At 43.0% G+C, this 17,189-nt stretch overlaps 1 protein-coding gene across 5 annotated transcripts in view; it reads right to left on the reverse strand.

Moving 5' to 3' along the window:
• ctbp2a (C-terminal binding protein 2a) overlaps positions 1 to 17,189 on the reverse strand; it is a 90,240-nt gene that overhangs the window by 24,382 nt on the left and 48,669 nt on the right. Inside the window, exons 2-3 of one of the 5 annotated variants that reach the window (XM_049600544.1) lie at positions 17,090 to 17,102; positions 12,496 to 12,504 (exon numbers count right to left, since the gene is read on the reverse strand). The exons of 3 other annotated variants lie outside the window; for them this stretch is intronic. In XM_049600544.1, coding sequence (XP_049456501.1) covers positions 12,496 to 12,504; positions 17,090 to 17,102 — 22 coding nt within the window. Of the gene's footprint in view, positions 1 to 6,938; positions 7,840 to 12,495; positions 12,505 to 17,089; positions 17,103 to 17,189 lie in introns of those variants that run through there. One more of the 5 variants, XM_049600546.1, reaches the window with a different exon arrangement.

The following is a 17,189-nucleotide window of genomic DNA, read 5'->3' on the forward strand; positions in this document are numbered from 1 at the left end:
ACACACTCTGTTGGAAAGGTGTTGTTGACTGAGGCTCTGTAATGGCCCCTCACACACCATGCCTTCGGGGATCGTCTGTCACATCAAAGTTAATGAGTTTTGGGGCTTTCGTCTCCAGTCTCACACTGTCAGAGGTACACTACACTACCTTCCCTCCTGCCAGTGCAGGTTGAGCAGAATCCATCATCATTTTAAAGTTTTTAAACTAATCAGTAACGAGCTGCACAAACAGTGTACGAGGGGAAATGATATTTAGAAATAGGGCTGAGTTGTCAACAAATAGGATGACATTCTTAAGCGGGATTTATACTTCTGCATTTAATCGATGCTGTACCCTATGCCGTGCGCTACGCTGTACTCCACCTCAATGGAAATTAAGGTTTTATATACTTTAATTTCACAGATAAGAAGGAATAAATTGTGAAGACAAAAAGCTTCCATAAAATAACATTTCTCACTTGTGAAATTTATCCTGGCTTCAAATGAGTATAGAAATCTCTGCTATTCGCTAGGCTACTTTACAAAATGTAACATGCCACAGGCTTGTGCTAATAACGTTAGCATGTTGTATTTGTTTGGAAAATGTGTTTAGTATGAGACAGTTGTTTTTGTTGGTGAACTTTGTGAGTTGTAATGAAGCTGAATTTTGTAACGTTACCTTTGTTAAATGTTGCTGTTGTCCCTGGCTTCATATGAGAAGAGGAAAAGTCCACTAGCTGATAAGCTAATTCATACAATGTTGAACACCATAGGCTTGTGCTAAAAACATTAGCATGTTGTATTTGTGGGGAAAATGTGTCCAGATAAAGACAAATGCTTTGTCTGTGAATGCTGTGAGTTATAGTGTAGCTGATTTGTGTACTTGTGTTTGAAATTGTGTTTTGGGTGCGTTTTGAATCGACTTAACTTTACAGCACTTCACAGAAACCCCACTGCTGACTAGTGTTTTGGAGGTGTAACTGCAGAGTGACACAGACACACCACTGCACAAGTATAAATGCTCACAATGGCGTAGGCAAGTTGTGTAGGCTACAACACAGGCTCTGCATAAAGCTGACACACATGTATAAATCCCACTTTAAGCTGGTGCACTAGTGCTCGTCAGTTTCAAACAGTCCACAGAGCTCAGCCCAGTCGCCAAAAGAAAATGTTGGCGCTGTATATTCCTGCAAAACAAGAATGCATGACATTTACACTTTTATATACAGTTCACATTAATGTTTCTAAAGTGATGTAGTATATAAGCTGACTTTGTCATCTGGAGGTGGAGGGGATGCTGAATGGTGTGACACCTGCCAAGATGCAGACCACCGCACACCACTGTGACCAACAAGCAACAAAAATAGTTGTGTTTTGGCGAGTCATTGCTGTGTTTCCTGCAGTTTCCCAGGCACCAAACATGAGTGTTTTGCAGCAGCTCATCGGCAGGGATAGTGGCACGAAAAGCATTTGTTTTTTTCTGAGACATTGTTGCTTTTCCTGCCAGGATTGTGCCCCCAAAAATTGGGTATTTTAAGCAAAGTCACAATCTTTCCCTACCATTCACCAAGACATTTTTGTGCCTGAACCTAAGAACTTGTTAATCACAGCCTTGTTGAAATACACACATACACAGTACTGAAGTGAAATTTTCTAAAATGCATCCATAAGCACGCTAATACGTCTGTGATCTGCCTTCACTGGCAGTGCCACAGGTCAGAAGAGTGTCCAAGGGATGCATTTCAAACCTTTAAGATGCACATTTGACACAACTAACAAAATGTTCTGTCTTTGCCTCCTAACTAGACGAGCAGTATTCCTCAGATGGAACAAAGCTGCCTCACCTACACACTTTCAGTGGCTTGAGAAAATAACGTCTTGTTTCAAACATGAGAAAGCTCTTTTCACTGTACTGTACGTGGATCTGATAAGAACTGTTATTATGTCAGTGGGGTTTTCTGGCATACCATCAGAGCTACACTGTGCTGTTGCTCTCTTATACTTTACTTTTCTTCTTTTTCTACTGTAACTGATGTGATTTTCTTAAAATCACTCCTGTCATTCATTCAGTTTGTTACTGTGTGAAAACATTTGAATTGCTTTAGCACCAGTTAATGTGGGTGGGAGGGAGGGTCGATGTGTATTTTTGATTTATGTTGAAGAGTAAAACCTGCCATCATGACAACACTAACACTGTACAAACACAGTTGTTTGACAAGAAAAACAAACAAGGCTGAGTGAAAACAATATCACAATATCAATATATTAAGAATAATTTACTGATATAGGTATATATCACAATATGACATTTTTCAACATACGACAAACTATTCAAATGTATAAAACAAAACCTTTAATGACTCTAATTATTTTCAAACTACTAATCACTTGGAGTAATGTATTATGACATCAGAAGTACAGCTTATTGATATAAACCACAGACACACACTATCAGCTCTGGTAGTAACATTATGGGAACATTACACTGCCTTTCCGTACGTCTTATTTGGTTACTACAGGCGTCTGTAAACTAAATGTTGATTACCGCAGGGACATTATTGGTCCTTGTGGAATATTACGGAGACTCCGAATTAGCTTGCAGCTGCAGACGCCTGTAATAACAGTCATCTGTTGATGTTACATGTAAAGCAGGATCTTATGTCTGCTGAAGAGAATCAGGCATATTTTATCTGATGATTACGAGAAGACGATTTGGGTTATGGTGAGATCATGTGTTAGTTGTTACATTAAAAATAGATCATGAAGTAATAAGAAAACAAGCTATTACTACCAACAGCCTTCATCACAGATGGCATGTTATGGATCTCCGAAGTGGCAAAAGAGCCCAAATGGGAGAGCATTGGTAAGTGTTGTCCCAGTATTCACCCTAGGGTGGCTCCTATCACCCCCTCTGATCACACAGCTGCAGGTCTCATGGGAGCACTTATAGGCCAGAGGTCCGGCTACTAAAGAGTGAAAAACCTGATCACATCTGGCTCTTGTGTCCTGCCACTTTCTCTCTGTTTACATCCATCTTCCTCCCTCCTGTTCTTCTCTCTCCCTCTCCCCACTTGGGTCGGCACCAGCCTGAGGAGTTTGGCAACAGCTTACCAGCCGCTCCACCCGACAGCCAGACCAAGAACCTGGACTCTAGGAGCCAAAAGCAAAGCCAGAACTCTCCTTGTCCAAACACACAGTCCCACCCAACACCAGACAAAACACCAGACTCATTTTTAAGCGGGGCAAAAATGCACCACAGAGCCATTTTTTCAAGTGCCTATTTGCTGTTATGTAAACCTCTGTGAGCAGCAGAAATAACATGACTAAAGATGGTTTACATTAGGCGCTAGGATATTTTGGCTGGTAGTCATTCGGATAAAAATGCAAATTGCTTGTGTCAATTTCCTGTTATTGTACCCGAAGTATTTATCGTAGCACAACAGCCAGCATTGTCTGCGAGCCAGCAAGTAATAAAGAAACAAAGCCAACAGCTTGACTAACTAAATCTGAACCGTGTTCAGTGTGACAGCAGATAGTCTTATCCAGTGGAGGTCATGTGTTGTTACATCCCTCCAGGGAAGCTTGAATGGACTAAGACTGATATCATCCTTTAGCCAACGCTAATCACAAACTGGATGATTCTCCAGGAAGTATGAAAACTTTTGGCAGAGCTGGCAAGAGTGTACTTTAAACCACAAATGGATTACAGATGTTCCAAACTAAAAAGCCTTTTTGGATTCTGACAACAGAAATAGAAGTCATCTTTTAAAACGTTAGAGAGGGAGCGAGAAAAAAGAAAAGCAGAACTCATAGAAATATGCCTCTCCTTGGTGAATACGATCTGGTGTCTAATTCTCTCGTTTGGAAGGGGTGATCTTGGAAAAGCAGCTCAGAAAGCTTCGCTGCCAGACGCTGTGAGTCAGAGTTTTCAGAGGGAGAAGGATCATTTCCTAAATAGAGCGCAAACAATCAATGAAAGAAAACAAACTCCAGCTCAAACCTGCGTTTCTCCCCTTGGGTTTGAAATCTTTAAATGGTATTTGATATTTAATAACATCGTGCTACATCTTCATTTCTGAAGCTCTGTTTTCTGACAGATCGTGCGCTCTGGTTTTTGTGGTTTCATGGATCTCCAGCATGCCTCGGCTGGTTTACAAAGACGATTTCATTTGGAAGTTAATGCGCTCCCCACAGATTTACTTGCGGCTTGTTTGTGAGGTAGTCCCACACTTTGAAAGGTAAACTGTCCACTTGGGGAATGCAGGGCCGTATTAACTTACCTGCACTGTTGTGATATCCTGAATAATTACACCATGTACCCTGCCATCTCGGATCTCTGTTAAAAGCCTTCTGAGGCAGTTTAGTATCCTCGCCTCACAGAGGAGTGACACACTTTAGAGACTCTCCTTTATATCCTGATGTCTTTTTCAACTGACTCTAAATTACAGGTGACTTCTTCAGAAATCCAGCTCATTCTTTTCACCCTCCTCTCACCCTCGCCTACTCTATTTCCCATCTCCTCCCCCATAGTTGTGTGTGAAAGGTGATGAAATGCTCCTAAATTGCTCAAACTGGTGTGATACACGCCGTGGACGCTCCCACACCGGTCCCCGCACCGATGGAACAATAAAACTGCAAAAACAAAAGGAAGTGAGGAAGATTTTCCATGGCACGATGATGTCAGGGCCACAGCGGCGGTCGCTGAGTTCACAGCGAGCTTTCAGAGAAAACTACTCTGCAGTTGACGTGGAGCCAAAACGGGCTCAACGGGCTTAGGACCAACAGCTGGTTCTGGTTACCTAGCAACTCCCAAGCTGGGGGCCTCAGTGATGGGATAGTCCGAGAAGGAAAGGAGGAGGGGGCTCAGGCGACAACCCAGCAGGCTTTTTTCTTTGTGGCAAGTGCAGCATGTGAGATGGGAAAAGCTTGATTTCATCATATCAAATCTTGCCCCCCAAAAAGAAACGTGCCACAGGCCACCCAACCTGGCAACCCAAATATGGTGAGCGTGAGGTTTGCACAAGTGGCACGGTTGGTGTTTCTCTGCGGCATTTTCCAGGGAGACATCACAAACATGCTCGCTGTGGTACCGCGCACACACTGACACACAGAGTTTGGCTGCACTTAGCTTCACACACACCCACAGATGATAGCCATTAATGATCAGTGATTATCCGCGATGTCACAGATTTTGTTGAATAAAATGTTCAAGGGCATTCACAGCTCTCAATGCCAATGCTCCCTTCTACTTCTGTTCTCTTAGTGCTGGCTGTGTGCGTCCACCTGCACACTACTTACAATATAAAACCAGCAATGTTACACTCTGTAACTGCGCGTACATGTTAAGAAGAAACCGGCGCCTGGATTCTTGGGAGTGTCTACTTTCTTGATGTGTTTACGATCCCCTGGCATCGGCAGAAAAAGAAGGGAGGTGTAATCTTTTTTTTGGCAGACTTGCCTCCTCCAGGCCCCCACCGGACCCTATCAGCGCCCGGCTACGCCGCCGCCACCCTGGTCTGTTTCTTGTTTCACTATGTGGACACACAAAGACCTTGTTTGTCCTCCCTCCGCCTGCCCTCCTCCAAACTTATCACCACCCAAACGCCCAGCCAAGAGGGCGCGAGGGAGGGGGGAGATAAAAGGATGAGAGAGAAGGGCAAGGAGAAATTACGTGTAAGGAAGAATGGGGGAAACTGACACACGGATATCACAGGTGGCGTCTGAGGTAAATACGACGCAAAGATGGAGAGGGAAGCATCCATCCATCACCATCTCCACTTTAAATGTTGCCTTTTGTGCTTCGCCAGCAAGGCCTGAAAACAACCGGGGTCCTGAGACAAAAGCAGCTGTCAAGTGCTGATGAACAGTGGACAGGGCGCTCGAGCTTCACTTCACATGTACACACAACCGAGTGTGTGCAGGTGGGGAGCATGTACACACACAAACACACACAACCCTGACAGGAGAGGGAGATAAGGAGTTTCAGCTCTGCTACATCGACACAGGCGAGCACCAACAGTTACAGACCACGGACACAAAATAAGGAGAAACAGATTTAACACAGATCAGTGTGCCAAATTTGAAAATTCCACATATTTTCCTGTGAAAATTTAACATATTTTTTCTCAGAGTGCACCTAAAAGTTATGCTTACTGCTGAGTTCTATTAGTTTTCAGTAAACAAGGTATTTTCATGTTGATAGTGCCGAGAAAATTGAGAGACATCAGCTGCTGATTATGATTATGAGCCCCAAAAGCCCCGCTACTATCAAACTAATGCTTTGAGGTTGAAATTATACTTTTAATGCCATTTACAAATCAATATTTCTGATTATTTTTATAATATTTAAATATGTTTTAAAGCATCAAAATGTGCACTGATAAATCTGCACATTTGAAAATTAACAAGCCCCCCGCACACACACACACGTCTTTATAGCCACAGTGCACGCCTGAACACACACCCAGTGACAGACAGCGTTCACACGCAGCACCAAACATAAACACACTCACACAGAGCCACTCATGAGCCCACTGTTCTCGACCTTTGACCCTTCGATTGACAGCCCATCCTATCTCACCACCTCTCACTGCGGTGCAGAGTTCTGTGGCTTCAAACCAGGAAAACACTGACACACTCACATGGGTGCTTGCCCTCATGCACGCACACACACGCACACACACACACACACACACACACACACCCCACACTGTTTTCATGACACACTTCATTGCAAAAACATAAGAGGCTCATTAGCCTTAAAGCCCAGTCCAACTCCCTCCTTCCCCACCTCTCGCCATTACACACACACACACACACACACACACACACACACACACACACCACAGCTTTTTATTATTAACCTTGATGACTACATGCACACTCTCTCACACACACACACACACACACACACACACACACACACATATGCACAAGACAATGTGAAACATGCTCCTTGCCTGGGAAATGCTGTCTCCACATTCTTCAGATCAGGAGCTACACATGGCAGAGGAAATGTGGTGGAGCGGGACAAAAAAAAAAAAAAAAAAAAAAAGAAGAAGAAGAAGTGGGGTTTGGGGGGGTATTTTCACACAGTATGCCCTGGGGTTATCCTCTCCTCTCTACCTCCTCCTCCTCCAGCCTGCTCTCCCACTGCTTGTTTCCAAATCTGTCCTCCTTCGTCACCTCACCCCCAGAAGCTCCATTTCTCTTTCTCAGACGACTGGTACTCTTGAGCGAGGAGTGGAGGAAAAAAAAAATGGAAGGTGGCACAGGAGGGCAGTGGGCGAAGGGGGAGGACTGGAGAGCGAGAACTACGATCGTCACCCCCCTGTGCGGTTAAAGCGGCGCCGACAACTCCTTTAATCTCCAAAGAGGGGGGGAGGGAGGGAAGAAAAATTGGATCTCTACTCGTCTTCAGCCAGCAATCAGCACTTCTGAGCGTCCTCCTCTTTCCGCCTCTTCAGCCAGATCACTTGTATCTTTTCTCCTCAGCCTCCTCTTCCCCTGCTCCGGCTCCCTCTTCTCTCCCTTCACGGCAGGTTTGGGCTATTCATTCAGACGTCAGGCTCACTCCGTCAGCCTTTTGTTGCGAGTCACAGAAAGACAGAGAGGGAGAGAGAGAGAGAGGGAGAGACAGAGGAAGGGGTGGGGGGAGAAAAATGGTAAAAGACGGAAAAAAGACAGAGAAAACAAGCCGGTGCCACAGCTATGCAGGAGGAAAGAAAAGATGGGGGTAAATAAAGGAGACGAAAGAGAAAGAGAGGGGGAAAAAAATCCTTGAAGAGCACCAGTCACAGCGAGAGGTGCAGCGCTCCTGGCACACGTACGACTCCCTCTTCCATTCTCTCCGACCTTCCCCTTCGCTCAACATATTTTCCTTCTTCTCTCTTTTTTTTCCTCCCCTCCCTCCCTCCCTCCCTGCCTTTCTGTTTTATTATTTGTGATCTGGCCTTCACGGTCCTTTAAGAGTGCCAGCCCCTTTCCCCTCTCTCCTCAGCCACTCTCCCCCCTGCTCACAAACTCTCCTCAATCTCGATTTTTATCCTCGCTCTTTAACAAGAGTTGATTGGTTTTGCCGTTCAACGAGCCATTTAAGTGCCTCGTTTCTAGGCTTCAACGCGGTGTTCTCGTCAATACTTGTCATGCTTGCACAAAGGGCCGAGACGTGCGTGCAGATCTAAAGACACAGGTGATGACTGTTTCATACAAGGACGAATACAGAAGCTGGGGTGAGCGCTCACATGTGCGTGAAACCACAGTGGAGGAATGACATGCAAAGGCTGGTTAAGTGTCTGAGTATAGCACAAACATCTGTGAACAGGCTTTGTAATAGAAAATCCTGCAGTTGCAAAATGAATTCCCAGATGTAAAAATATCTACACACACCTGCAACTGAGCTCTCCGGGGATCAGACCAGACACAAAGTGTGTTTCTCACAGTGGAGACACAAGCACAGTCCAATTCCTACATGTGAACTTACGATAACACTTTGGAAAATCCTCCCTGTAGTCTAATTGATCCTGAGATTTAAACCAGAGCACAGGAGTGTCAGATTAGCATGTTTACTACTACTACGCTAATCTAAGAGGGCAGCCCAGCATTTTGTCTCCCACAGACAACTTAAAAGGGATTCTGATAATGGAGGTTAAGAGGAGCTTCCAGGTCATTATACAGAGACACAACACTGCTGTTGCACATTCTGAAAATCTGCTTTCGGTACAGTTCAGTTGTACAACTATTGTGATAATCAAAGCCAAACATTTTGTTTTTATGAGTTTTATTAAATGTGAAGATTTGCTTTTTTCCACATCTTGCATCATAGTAAAAAAACAGCAATTGGAAGATGTCATGGGATATTTTTGTGGACATTTTCCACAATTTTCTGATTTATAAACCAGGCAATTAATCAATTAATCAAGGAAATAATCAGTAGATTAATCAATAATGAAAATTGAATGATCAAAATTGTTGCAGCCATAAAATGTTTGGCATTTGTGCAGGGGAAAAAAAAAAATCAGCAGTACAGGTACAGGTTCCCAACTGGTGGGTTGTGGTCCACTCTGAATTGACGGCAAGTGAAGTTTTTACAAAGCACATTTTATCTTTGAGTACAGCAAATTTCCAGCACAGAGCTTTTATTTTGAAATGCCTTTTCCTACTTAAGAGTGAGTGACTAACGGACATCTACCTAACAGAGACAGCAAACTAGCTCAACGACATGGCAAAACACAAGTATGACGCTGAATGTATTTAACTGTGTGGACCTTGAACTAATGACTAAGGTGAAATCTGGACCCCATGGCTGGACCAGTTGGGAACCACTGTTGTAGTCTGTATTTTTAGGTAGATTTCATCCCTTTATTTCCAAATTTACGTTTAAAATCACCTCCAAGCATGTTTTAAGATGGATAAAAATACATGTGGATAAAATCTGATATAGTTTTTCCACAAGAAAAGTTTAATTACCTTCTTAAATATTCTTACACCGAACACATAGCAAGCAGCGGTGAAGTGCAACCTGTGGTCACCTGCCATGCAATGTCTATGGAAAGCTCCGGCTCCAAGCTGTGCTGCGGGCATCTGACTCTGTGGCCAAACTAAAAATGGGGGATAGCTAAATTTCAAGCAGTGAATTGCGGCTAACTCCACAGCCAATTAGTAAACAGAGTCCTGTGACTGCTGTGACATGATGACTGATACTACAAAGACTTACTTCCACCCTGACACACATGAACACGCCTTCCAGCCACTAAAAAATATGATTATTTGGGGTGAGCTTGGGGTGTTTTTGGCATTACACTTACATTACAAAAGTTGTTTTTTTCTGTTACATCATTGTAAATTTAATATCTTTGAGGACAGGACTGCCAGTCAGACAAAACAAGCCATTTGAAGATGTCATGCTGCCTTCTGGGAAGTTTAACATTTTAAAGTGATTGATCAAGACGCTAAAAAACAGATTAATCAATACTGAAAATAATTGTTAGTTCCCACCCTCTAATGACTGAGTGAACAAATGATTGTGGTCTACTCTACCGACACCAAATAAAGGTAAAAACAACACACAACACTTGACGTATTCTCCTGTGTTGCACATATTGTGTGTATTGTAGTGCACTCCATGTATCTACTGTAAGTTCAGGAGCGTGGTGAGTTTAAAGGGCTCCATTGAGGAGCTTTGGTTACAACATGTAACCTGAGCCCACAAACCAGGCCTGGAGTAATAAAGGCTCATTCATGAAAAGAGAGCAGTGGAGGGAGAGAGGTCTACGCTATAATTTGACCTCTAAAATTCACCATCCCATCTGCCTCTTGTGATCTACATGAGGTGCTGCTGCCAAATGATTGAAGCATGAATGAGGGTGAGAGGAGACGAGGGGCAGTGAAAGACAAAAAAAGAGAGATGGCACAGCTGCAGGTGGACAACAGATGTTGAGGTTTTTTTGTTTTCTGTTTTTTTTGGGGTTTTTTTGCAGGGAGGCGATCTCAGCATATAAATTCTTGTTCTCCCATTCATAGCCCGTCTGTGCATCGCTCCACCTCTCCAACATCATCACTCTGCTCCTCCACCTTTTTTCTTTCTCTGTGACTTCAGCCAACTGGCCTGATTAGAGAGGGAAAGAGATGTAAAAGAGGATGTGCAGGAGGGTGCGTGTGTGAGGGTTTGAGACAGAGAGGACGAGAGGATGGAGGGATGAATGGGGGAAGGCGTTGCTTATTACCCCCCTCATGTATGCTGCAGGCTTAGACAAATAGAGTGTGAACAGGCATCCATGAAAAATGAAACAGTGCACAAATACATGGACAAATATGCACGCACGCACGCACGCACGCACACACACACACACACACACACACACACACACAGTGAAATACTGACTCATCCAGCAACTGGCCGCCTTAACGTTAACTTCCTCATCAATGTGTGCTTTGGCCAAATATCTGAAAAAAATTCATATAAAATAAATGTAGGATCAAATATATAGTGATGGCTGCTCACGCACACACACACACACACACACACACACACACACACACACACACACACACACACACGCCCTCCTCCCTGTGTGAGACTAAAAACACTGTGAAACACAATCCCATTTACAGCCCCATGTGATCCTGAACACGACTGACATGCCTACTGAGAAATGTATAATATTTTCCTCGGGTGCAAATGAGATTCATCTGCACCTCTAAACATATCTCCCCCTCGCTTTTTGTTAAAACACAGCCAAGCAAAGTGTCAAGTTCTGCAACGCCTGGTCACACACACACACACACACACACACACACACACACACACACACACACAAATACTGCATACAGGGAACATGGTCAGCTCTGTCTCGTCTTCACTCTGGTTTAACACCCGTGAAGATTTCATTTTCTCAAAATGAATAATTCAGGGTGACTCCCTGGTTGGCACTGAGAGGAGAGGAGAGTAAAGGAAAGGATAAGAGAAGAGGGGAAAAGAGGTGGCGGAAAAGGGAGAGAATAGGAAAAGAACAGAGGACAGCAAAATAACAAGACAGTAAAAGAAAGAAGATGACATAAGAAAAGGGAAAAAGAAAGAAGAGGAAAGGAGGGAAAGGAAAGCAAAGGAAAGGAAAAAAGGAGAAAAGAGGAGAGGTAAGGACAGAAAAGGAAAGAATGGGAGAGGTAAGGAGAGGATCCGAAAGGAGATGAGAGAGAAGGAAGGAAGTGGAAATGAAAGGAAAGAAGAGAAGAGGACAGAAAGGGAAACAAGGGGAGAGAATAAACGAGGAGGTGAGAAAAGGTAAGTAAAGGAGAGGAAATGGCAGATGAAGAAATAGAGGTAAGATGAGGAGAGGTAAGGATAGGAAAGGAAAGAAGGGGAACGGTAAGGAGAGGATCTGAAAGGAAGGGAGAAGAAAGGAAAGAAGTGAAAATGATAGGAAAGGAATGAAGAGGGCCTGAAAGGAGAGGAGAAAAGGTATGTAAAGGAGAGGAAATGACAGAAGAGGAAATTAGAGAAAAGATGAGGAGAGGTAAGGATAGGAAAGGGGGAGAAAGGAAAAAAGTGAAATGAGAGGAAAGAAAAGAAGAGGAGAGGAGAGGAGAGGAGAGGAGGTATAGCGGGACTTTTAATAAGGAGAGTGGGGTTGCTTTTCATAATGATAACTTATGCTTCCTCGTGTCCTCTCCTTTCAAGTGACCTAGAAACAGTTCCCCTCCGCCATTATGGAGGATCTTCCAATCCCTAAAATGCACCTCAAGGAGACAAGGACTGAGGAGACAGGAGTCTTCTGGAAGAGCTGAGACTGAGGAAACATAGATGTATCCTACGCATCTCGTCCTCACATCTATCTCTCACATCCTTGCTGGTAGGAGCTAAGACGACAGGAGGAGACGTGAGTGAGGGAAGCGAAGAGACACGTTAGCACAATGGAAAGCACCTCAGAAGTCAAGGTCTTTCAGCTTCTCATTTCATTTCTTATTTTCTTCTTCTTCTCCTACTTTTTTTTGAGCAACAAGTGTTGAGCATGTGACCTCTTGTGTCTGTCCTTCCTCCGCCTCAGCTCCCACAACCTGCAGTTAATCACCTCCAGTCTCTCTGAAAGGATGCAGCCAACTGGCCAGAGAGAGGTTTTCACCTCCATAGTGAGACTTTGCCTCTCAAGGTCCAGTTTCTTTCCATGGCACCTGCACAGAACATTTTCTGTATTCTGTGCACAAAACTACATCCACAGAGAGAAACGGACAATGCCGACACGTGTCATTCAGTCTTGGAAGTAATTATTTTGTTTATCTGGAAGCAAAAAGGAAATAAATTGCAGGACAGAACAGCAAGTTGAGAGTTACACTAAGCTATCCTAGTTCTGACACTGCAGTATTTCTCAATACATCAATACGTTGACAACCATTTAAATAAAATACTGATCATTTAAGTAATTTAAGCAACAAAAATGTCAAACATCTGCTTATTCATGTTATTTAATGAGATTTTCTGTGTGTCACATCACTGAAAATGAAGAATCTTTGGTTTTTGGACTATTGAAGGGACAGAAAGAACAGCAATATGAAGAAAGTTGTGAAGGTCATTTATCTCCGTTTTCTGGCTCTTAATGACCTAAGCATACATTGATTAAATCTGACAAATATACACAAATACTTTGTAGTCCTAAATCAGACAAAACTAGGAAAGTGCACTCAGTAGAGCGCAGATCTCCGCCAGGCAGCTGCTTCCTGCTGCCCGACCTGATTGCAGCCACTCTAGACAATTCTTGTATAACCTGCAGTAGCAGCTTAGCACATTTCAGAAGATACAACTATGAGGCTGAATGTCTTTCTAATGAGTAAAACACAGCCTAAATCTTTGATCTTCATCATTCATAACTGGACAGTGGGCTGTAGCACCGTAAAACTTCAATTAAAAGCATTTGCTGAAATCACAAAAATCAACAAGCCTATATTTGGGACGGGCCTTTAATTCCTTTCACACAATACGGGTGCTCAGCAAAGCACCAAATACATCAAATTGTTTATTTAAACCAGCATGAATCATTTATTTGATGTAGCTCTGACAGACAGCGTATCAGAGATAACAACAGTTATAGCACTCGAGGATTACAACGCCTGGCATACCAACACAACACCACTTTATCCTGTAAAAACAATACTCACAGCTTGGATTAATATTTATGAAAATCCCTTTTGATTCTTTTGATCTGAGGACCCTTACGGACTAAAGGAAGATGAATAACTTACAGGGTAATCAAGGAATGGACACATAACTTGAGGTAGCCAACAACTCGTTTTTATACATCCAAAGAATGTCTATAAAGAAATGAAGTGCTTGGCAACTAGACAGGCATGTATTTGTCAAAATGTGTTTAATTGAAGTTTTACAGTAAAACAGACAACAAAAGAGAAACCATGTAACTAAACAGCCTTCTCATTTACCTATGGTAGAGCACAAATATCAAGACACAGCCTATTAAATCACACAGGCACAACACCCCGCTTCTGAAACACTTCCAGTGTGGGATGATGCTGTGCGATGGAACAAAAACCAGGTCGCAGCCTTTAGTGGATCATAACATGTTGGGTATAGAATTCATCTTCAGATGCTCCGGATCTGAATAAGCATAAACTTTCCTACAGATGTCAGTTTTTGAGCCACAACGAAGGCCAAAATATGGCCTGCAACAGACTAGGAAGGTTTGCTGTTTTTAGCCAAGATGATTCCTGGAAAACTTGCAGCCCTTGCCGGCTGGTTGAGAGGAGTGAGGAGTTGGTCAGTATAACAAGTTCTTCAACAACTGTAAATTGCCAAAACCATGAGAGATCCTTCAGTACACAGTCATTAATGTGCACACAAAATATTAGGCTGATTGGGTCAGTAGTTTGCGAGATTAGCAAGATTGGGTCAGGTTCACAAAGTGTTTTTTTTCTTCCAATAAAAACAAACCAAACAAAAACTTGAGATGTCCTCCTGTCACCCTCCCCTCTTTCACTTGCTCCAACATGGCATGACAGAATTTCCATTGATGTAATCCCACTTCTAAGACTCCATCATCACCTCTAAGACAGTCAATCCTTCACTATCTAATGTAAAGCAGCCCTCTCTGCCTTGGTCTTTCTTGCTCAATCTCCTCTGTTCTGCTGTCTTCGGTTGGGTTCAATCACCTCCCATCTTCACTTTCCTCATTTCCCTCATTTTCCTGCAGACAGGCTCTGCAGCCCACAACCACAGTCACGAATGAATGTGCTGAGCTGGGTATGACGTTTGTTTAGAGGCATATTTCTCCCATTACCTCTTACTTCATTTTCCCCCCACTCTCTACTCTCTTGTGAGGAGGGTGTCATAGCCGAATCATTTCCTTTAAAGATTGATTTACAAAGGAAGGTGGGGGAGTCAAAGAGAAACAGAGATCATTTTATTCAAAGAAAAAGAAAGAGAAGAACAGAAAATGAGTACTCAAGATCTGTATAGATCGAATCCTGGCAGAGTGTGACCAGAGACTTTATTCTCTCATGGAGGAAAAAAGGAAATCACTGCCTGATATTAAGTGGAACATCTGGTGGGGAGAGGAACTCTGAACTGTGCCACAGCAGACGCCACACCTGCCAACAGCAGCTCGCACATGCACACACACACAAACAGCGCACACATCATCCTACACACAGGCTGCATAGTGTTTGGGATGTGGGAGGATAGGCTGGTTTTGGAAGTTTTCTGGTAATGAAATCCTGAATGTTCCTCAACACAGAAACACAGCAGTATCCTCGATATATAATCACAGCTTTAATTATTTCAACTTGTTCTTTGAGAAATCATGCTTTTACCGCCAATTTGGTTTGGCTTTAACTGCTACCATACCCATTAGCCTCAGCCGCCACTGCGATAGAGTATTAGCTTGTCAGAGCTGCAGCAAATAAAAGATGTTTTTTATGTGTAGTTGTGAACAAAATCCTGCACCATCGTAGCTCAATTCATCCAAAATTGACCCAGAACCTGAGCATGTGTTGATTTAAACTGCTGAGTGCTTTATCAGGTATCCAAAAACTTCTCTCCTCACATTTTCATGTACTCAAACTTGCACCATTGATTTTTTTATCCAACAACCACATGTTCCATCACAATTGTTCATCTTCTGTACCAGTGATTCAACCAAAAGAGTTTTATATCCATGTAAGCCTTGAAAGTAGTCCAACTGCCAGACACTTTTTATTGTCTGCACAAAATCACCAGTAGTTTTACTTACTTACTAAAAGCCAATGCTTTTAATGGTCAAAGGCACAATTACAATAATGTCCATGTCTATCCTCTGTTGTTCTGAAAACACTCCGTTTTAATCCAATGGCTGCATTACTCAAGGCTGTGGCCCTGATACGTTTAACCTCTCAGGTCACAGCCCAGTTGGCAAAAGCAAATGTTGGCATTGTACGTTTCTGCAATATGTTAAATTTGCACGTTTCATGTATATCATATCAACATGAGTGACACAGTATATGAACTGACTTCATCAGGAGGTGAAGGGGATGGTTGATAGCATGTCCAAACATGGGTGTTCTGTAGCAATCCGTCTGTGTTTTACCAGCAGCTTTTTAGGTTCCAAACGTGGTTGTTTTGTAGCGACCCATCTGTGTTTTTCCAGTAGCTTTTTAGGTTCCAAACGTGGGTGTTTTGTAGTGACCCATCTGTGTTTTTCAAGCGTCTTTTTAGGTTCCAAATGTGGATGTTTTGTAGCAACCTGTCTGTGTTTTTATAACGGCATTTTAGGTTCCAATTATAGGTGTTTTGTAGCAACCCATCTGTGTATTTCTGGAATCTTTTTAGGTTCCAATTATGGGTGTTTTGTAGCAACCCATCTGTGTTTTTCCGACATCTTTTTAGGTTCCAAATGTGGGTGTTTTATAGTGACCTGTTTGTGTTTTTCCAGCGGCATTTTAGGCTCCAATTATAGGTGTTTTGTAGCAACCCATCTTTTTAGGTTCCAAACATGGGTGTATTGTAGGGAACCATCTGTGTTTTTCCAGCAGATTTTCCAGCTCCAAACATGGGTGTTTTGTACACCCATCTGTCTTTTTCAAGCAGCTTTTTGGGTTCCTAACATGGATGTTTCATAGCAACCCATCGGTGTGTTTCCAGTGGGAACAGTGCTATGAAAAGTGGTTGTTCTTTATAGAACCATCGCTGCGTTTTCTGCAGGGATAGTGGCACAAAAAGCAGCTGTTCTTAACCACGACATAACTGCTTTTCCTGCCAGGATTGTGCCCACCAAACAGGGTATTTTAAGCCAAAACATGATCTTTTCCAAACCATAACTGAGTGTTTTGTGCCTACACCTAACCGCACATCAACCACATTGTTGAAATGTAAAGATTTTATGAGTCCGCCTCATAATAATGTGCAAATGTAATTTATCCATGGTTTGCAGAAATGTGCAACACCAACATTTTTTCCTGGTGACTGGGTTGAAGGTCAGAAAGAAAAAATATTAACCATTGAGTGAACAGCAACATAACAAGAACAACCTCTGACTGTCACTCCAGTTTAAGACCAAAGTTTGACCCTCAAAGTCTAAATGCAACACTGACAGATAACCTCATCTCCATGAAGAGTCCAAGGTTGACTGACAGCTGTCCATGCCCTTTCCCCCCTCCCCCACCTTGCCAGTCGCAATCATCATCTATCAGTAGCAGGACTACATCTCTCTCCCTCCCTCTCACCCTCTCCC

This window comes from Epinephelus fuscoguttatus, linkage group LG16, assembly GCF_011397635.1.
Source record: "Epinephelus fuscoguttatus linkage group LG16, E.fuscoguttatus.final_Chr_v1".
NCBI classification, from domain to species: Eukaryota; Metazoa; Chordata; class Actinopteri; order Perciformes; family Serranidae; genus Epinephelus; species Epinephelus fuscoguttatus.